This window comes from Coregonus lavaretus, assembly GCF_964263955.1.
Source record: "Coregonus lavaretus genome assembly, chromosome: 4".
NCBI classification, from domain to species: Eukaryota; Metazoa; Chordata; class Actinopteri; order Salmoniformes; family Salmonidae; genus Coregonus; species Coregonus lavaretus.
In genome coordinates, this window is record NC_139991.1 from 55,226,099 (window position 1) to 55,233,048 (window position 6,950).

The following is a 6,950-nucleotide window of genomic DNA, read 5'->3' on the forward strand; positions in this document are numbered from 1 at the left end:
CGTTTTTTGTGTACTAGGTCATCCAATTGTGTACTACGTCATCCATTTCATGAGATATATTACGGATTTTGCAATTTATGTGATATGTTACAATTCGTGCAATATGTTAAGATATTGTTTCTCTATAAAGATGACGGTTAATGGTAAGTGTCCTTCATATCTAATCCATCCAGTTGGAGCCTATATTTTTTAAAAACATGTCACCAGTGCAGTGGGACCCATAGGCTACAGTAACCTAAATGGGTTAGGCGATGTTGCCATGATTTTACCTATCTTTCGCATATCATCGTTTGATTTTAGCACAATAACCAATATGCTACCTTCAAGAGGTTATGCTATACTGCTAATTTAACTTTTGTCTGTAGACAGAGAGTGAACTGAAGTTGACATGGACTAAGCTCAAAGCATTTAAATTGCACTGCACCACACAGATCTCCAGGATCAGTGAACATATTCCCCTTCATGATGCACACTTTCTGCATGCGTCCGGAGACTTGCTTGTGTCAATGGTGAGAACAAAGGCAACTTTTGGGCACCAAAAGCAGTAAATTGTGTGATCATTCCACGCTATTTGTGCAACCAAGTCATGTCGAGCATGCTGCAGACGCAGCGACGGGTTGATGTTGCTCCCCGATGGTTATAAGCTGTTGCCTACCTGTCCTGCACCGGACGACATAACGTGGAAGAATTCTGGAGAATAGATTGAGGCGTTTATAAACGCGCAATTACACAATTTCGTTGGGTAACCTAAATGTCACTTATGTCACACAGTGTTTTACATTAACTTGGTAGCATAGCAGATCTCTTCTACAGTATGACGGCAATACTGATAGGCTAGTCTGTTGGTGGGTGGTCGACCGGGAAAGAGGGCAGGACACTCACCTAACTTTTGCTGCCACCGAAGATATCGCATCGTTTCTTAAATTCTTCCTTTTAGACACGACAGTTCCCATGCTGGCATGGAAACGACGCAGGCAGGAAAACAGCTCATTCCAGAAAAACCAAGGATTGAGAAATGCGTCGAGGAAACACTAGAATGTTAAAAGAAATCCAGGAAATACTAGGGTCACAGGCATTCCATTACGGTAGGAATCCTGGTGTTTTCAGGTCTGCGGAGCTCTCTCTCGGAAAGAAAACAATGGATTCAGCGCCTCTTCTCCCTGCTGTGTCTTCAGAGTGCATGTGTGAGGTAACCCTGTACTGACAGAATACACGGACACGCACCGACAGTGTTCTCTCGCTCTCTCTCTCTTCATTGATCAGAACCAGAGAAAATGGGATGGGATGGGGTTGGACTCCAGCTTGTCATCATCAGGTATGTGCGTATGAGTGTGTGTACATGAGGGGCAGGGGTGGAGGCAGTATAAACTGAGCAGAGCCATATAAGGAGCTGTCATCCCCCTACATCACTAGGTGAATTCCTTAGGAATAAGCATGTACATACACACATACAGGTGTATGCAAGTGCATTGTCTCTAGAGGACCGCATTTTACTTGGTACATTTGAGTGAAATTCTAAGGTGCATAAAGTCAAGATATAAGGTGTGCACGAGTCCTGTAAGTATATGTTTTTGTGCTTAGTTGAGTGGCTTTCTAGCTAGCACAAATCGAGAGAATAACGTGACTGCAGATGAAGGAGGGAACGGAGGGATGAATGAAGAGAGGACAGTGTAGCTCCACACAGTAAAGAGGAGCAGCAGATGAGGGAGGAAATAGGAGAGATGAATGAAAGGGGAAAACAGTGTGGTTCCCTGTACAGACTAAAGACAGGGGTGTGGCTCTGACTAGTGCAAGCAGAAAATAGGTAGTGTGTGTGTGTGTGGAGAAAAGACAGAACAAATGGAGGAAAGAAAAGAAAGATGTGAGAAAAAGGAAAGAGGAGACAGAGTTCTTGTGTTGACCTCCACCAGACCTTTCACTAAGAGCATACATGCATGTGTCTGCCAGAGATATACGTATCTCCTCTGACCCCAAAACCACTCAGTGTTTGACTGATGAAATTGCTGATCAATATTGGAGTCTGTGTCGGGTAGTTCTACCAGCCTAGTGCATGGCTGGAGTGTCGCTCTCATTTTACTCTGTCCCATTGAGTACTTTGAAATGACATCCATCCTTCCTCCTTCAGCCAAGGTGATCTCAGATCTAACAGCTGCTCATACACATTAAGGTTACTGTCCTTTAGTTGCTAACAAAGCGATCCTCTGAAGAGTACGGTGTCCATATTAGGACAGTCTCTGAAGAGTATGGTTTACATATTAAGACAGTCTCTGAAGAGTACGGTTTACATATTAGGACAGTCTCTGAAGAGTATGGTTTACATATTAGGACAGTCTCTGAAGAGTATGGTTTACATATTAGGACAGTCTCTGAAGAGTACGGTGTCCATATTAGGACAGTCTCTGAAGAGTATGGTTTACATATTAGGACAGTCTCTGAAGAGTACGGTGTCCATAATAGGACAGTCTCTGAAGAGTATGGTTTACATATTAGGACAGTCTCTGAAGAGTACGGTGTCCATATTAGGACAGTATCAGCAGGAGTTGTAGAAGAGGGTATTTTTCAATTGAAGGTAATAAAGAGGTGGATGGAATTAGAAAATACTGAGAAAAAGACTCAAAGGACAGACTGTGGCATAAAAAAAGCATGTGCCAGAGAGTGTGACATTAATTATGAACTGCCACACTTACCAGCATAAGTTGTAGTTCAAATCTCTGAGGTCCTATGGGAGTGTTGGAGGGAAACATGATATACAGTTGAAGTCGGAAGTTTACATACACTTAGGTTGGAGTCATTAAAAAACTAGTTTTTCAACCACTCCACACATTTCTTGTTAACAAATTATAGTTTTGGCAAGTCGGTTAGGACATCTACCTTGTGCATGACACAAGTAATTTTCCAACAATTGTTTACAGACAGATTATTTCACTTATAATTCATTGTATCACAATTCCAGTGGGTCAGAAGTTTACATTAAGTTGACTGTGCCTTTAAACAGCTTGGAAAATTCCAGAAAATGATGTCATGACTTTAGAAGCTTCTGATAGGCTAATTGACATCATTTGAGTCAATTGGAGGTGTACCTGTGGATGTATTTCAAGGCCTACCTTCAAACTCAGTGCCTCTTTGCCTGACATCATGGGACAAGTAAAATAAATCAGCCAAGACCTCAGAAAAAAAATTGTAGACCTCCACAAGACCTGGACAACAACAAATACCTTGGTGTCTGGTTAGACTGTAAACTCTCCTTCCAGACTCACATTAAGCATCTCCAATCAAAAGTTAGATCTAGAATCGGCATCCTATTTCGCAAACAAAGCCTCCTTCACTCATGCTGCCAAACATGTCCTCGTAAAACGGACTATCCTACCGATCCTTGACTTCGGCGATGTCATTTACAAAATAGCCTCCAACACTCTACTCAGCAAATTGGATGTAGTCTATCACAGTGCCATCCGTTTTGTCACCAAAGCCCCATATACTACCCACCATTGTGACCTGTACGCTGGCCCTCACTACATATTAGTCGCCAAACCCACTGGCTCCAGGTCATCTATAAATCACTGCTAGGCAAATCCCCGTCTTATCTTAGCTCACTGGTCACCATAGCAACACCCACCCGTAGTCTGCGCTCCAGCAGGTATATCTCACTGGTCATCCCCAAAGCCAACACCTCCTTTGGCCACCATTCCTTCCATTTATTTGCTGCCAATGGCTGGAACGAACTGCAAAAATCTCTGAAGCTGGAGACTCTTATCTTCCTCACTAACTTTAAGCGTCAGTTGTCAGAGCAGCTTACCGATCACTGCACCTGCACACAGCCATTCTGAAATTAGCCCATCCAACTACCTCATTCCCATATTGTTATTTATTTTGCTAATTTGCACCCCAGTATCTCTATTTGCACATCATCTTTTGCACATCTATCATTCCAGTGTTAATACGAAATTGTAACTATTTTGCACTATGGCCTATTTATTGCCTTACCTGCATAATTTACTAAATGCGTACACACTGTATATATATTTTCTGTTGTATTTTTGACTTTATGTTTTGTTTACCCCATATGTAACTCTGTGTTGTTGTTTTTATCGCACTGCTTTGCTTTATCTTGGCCAGGTCGCAGTTGTAAATGAGAACTTGTTCTCAACTGGCTTACCTGGTTAAATAAAGGTTTAAAAAATCATCCTTGGGAGCAATTTCCAAACGCCTGAAGGTACCACGTTCATCTGTACAAACAATAGTACGCAAGTATAAACACCATGGGACCATGCAGCCGTCATACCGCTCAGGAAGGAGACGCGTTCTGTCTCCTAGAGATGAATGTACTTTGGTGCGAAAAGTGCAAATCAATCCCAGAACAACAGCAAAGGACCTTGTGAAGATGCTGGAGGAAACAGGTACAAAAGTATCTATATCCACAGTAAAACGAGTCCTATATCGACATAACCTGAAAGGCCGCTCAGCAAGGAAGAAGCCACTGCTCCAATACCGCCATAAAAAAGCTAGACTACGGTTTGCAACTGCACATGGGGACAAAGATCGTACTTTTTGGAGAAATGTCCTCTGGTCTGATGAAACAAAAATAGAACTGTTTGGCCATAATGACCATCGTTATGATTGGAGGAAAAAGGGGGTGGCTTGCAAGCCGAAGAACACCATCCCAACTGTGAAGCACGGAGGTGGCAGCATCATGCTGTGGGGGTGCTTTGCTGCAGGAGGGACTGGTGCACTTCACAAAATAGATGGCATCATGAGGAAGGAAAATTATGTGGAAGCAACATCTCAAGACATCAGTCAGGAAGTTAAAGCTTGGTCGTAAATGGGTCTTCCAAATGGACAATGTCCCCAAGCATACTTCCAAAGTTGTGGAAAAATGGCTTAAGGACAACGAAGTCAAGGGATTGGAGTGGCCATCACAAAGCCCTGACCTCAATCCTATAGAAAATATGTTGGCAGAACTGAAAAAGCGTGTGCGAGCAAGGAGGCCTACAAACCTGACTCAGTTACACCAGCTCTGTCAGGAGGTATTATTCTGACATTTCACATTCTTAAAATAAAGTGGTGATCCTAACTGACCTAAGACAGGGAATTTTTACTAGGATTAAATGTCAGGAATTGTGAAAAACTGAGTTTAAATGTATTTGGCTACGGTGTATGTAAACTTACGACTTCAACTGTATGTCTACCTTGTTGATGGCTTGTATGGTTTTGTTTATTGTTCTATTCCTCAGTCCTTCAATTTTTCTCTAATAAGAAACATCACAAAGAAAGAAATAAAGGATGCAAATGAAGATATCTACATCATAAATGAGGTAGAATGCAGTTAAATGGTTCTTCACCAAGATGAAGAGAACTATGGATGTATTTATCTTAGAGGGCAGAGATCACCTGACAGGAGAAAGAGAGAGGGAGAGAGAGGGAGATGGCCAGAGAAGATAGATGGCAGCATGTAAAATAACAGAAAAGGAGGGATGAGATAGAAACGAAGTGGGCCCAAGGAGGGAAGATTTTCAATCGGCAGGCATGGAGTGAGAAAGTGATTTTGTGTGTGTGTGTGTGTGTGTGTGTGTGTATACAGTGCATTCGGAAAGTATTCAGCCCCTTTGACTTTTTCCACATTTTGTTACGTTACAGCCTTATTCTATAATGGATTTTTTTTTATGTCCCTCATCAATTTACATACAGTACCCCATAATGACAAAGCAAAAACAGGTTTTTAAACAAAAAAATAAAAAAATAAAATATCACATTTACATAAGTATTCAGACCCTTTACTCAGTACTTTGTTGAAGCACCTTTGGCAGCGATTACAGCCTCGAGTCTTCTTGGGTATGACACTAACGTAACAAAATGTGGAAAAAGGGAAGGAGTCTGAATACTTTCCGAATGCACTATATGTGTGTGTGTGTGTGTGTGTGTGTGTGTGTGTGTGTGTGTGTGTGTGTATGGATCCAGAATTCTGTGCTTCCACTCTGTCACCTGTTTAAGTATGTTTGATCTACTACCTCGATCAACAGACAAAATTATAAGGGAATGACATGCAGAAACACACACAAGCACACACGCACACGCAAGCACACACGCGCACACACACACTTACCATCTGTATTCTGTAATATGAGAAGGCGGTGGTGAATGTAGAGGAGACAGGGCTGGTTGGCTGGTCTCATCTCCCTGGCTATGCCTGCTCTCCTCTCCATCGTGCCAAAGCTGCTAGAGAAAACAAACAGCTAAACCAGGTCAGCCAACAGCCTTTCATCCACTTCCCCTGATAACATGGCCTAGCCACGGCATCAATCTCACTGTAATATGGCTGCTGTGAATGTAATTACAGTGCCCAGGCATACTGTAGATAATCAACTGCTATGAGCACATCCAGAAGTGCTGATGTGGATGTATGCAGGATAATCTGCCAGTATCACAATGTCTCTCAGTGCTCTGTCCTTCTTTTGTTTGGACCAGATGTGAACCTTCTGACATTTACGCTACCAACTGAGTCAGACAAGCTGCCAATAACCCCAATGAACCGTTTGATTTGCATAAGCAAATAATAGGCAATTATGTTAATGTCATCCAAACAAGCTATTGATTTAATGTGTCAGTCAGTAGTTTTCAATTTCAATTTCATCATTGGGTTTGGATTGGGATGGAGATGTCATCTCTAGGGTGGAAATCATTTCACTGTGATGTACTTTATGATAAATACTAATGCTGGGATGACCTACTCATCAAAGATAAATAGGCCAGCCATAGCCTCAGCTGACCTGACCATGTGGAACTGTGGCTCGGTTTTGGCTCTTAGAGAGGATAGCAGAGTACAATCCTACTGGACTACTGAGCCACAATTAGGACAAGATAGTTGAACCCAAGACATGAAAAAATAACAGAATAAAAGAAAGTGATCACAAGAGTGGATAACTGGAAGTGAAAGAGGGAGAGAGCGACCGACC

General features: G+C 42.2%; 1 protein-coding gene across 1 annotated transcript in view; it reads right to left on the bottom strand.

Annotated features, from left to right (window-relative positions):
• LOC311127226 (NMDA receptor synaptonuclear signaling and neuronal migration factor-like) overlaps positions 1 to 953 on the bottom strand; it is a gene marked incomplete at both ends in the record, with an annotated part of 30,147 nt that extends 29,194 nt beyond the window's left edge. Inside the window, one exon of the mRNA XM_084159021.1 lies at positions 883 to 953. Coding sequence (XP_084015147.1) covers positions 883 to 953 — 71 coding nt within the window. The remainder of the gene's footprint in view (positions 1 to 882) is intronic.
• Between the last annotated feature and the right edge of the window lie 5,997 nt (positions 954 to 6,950).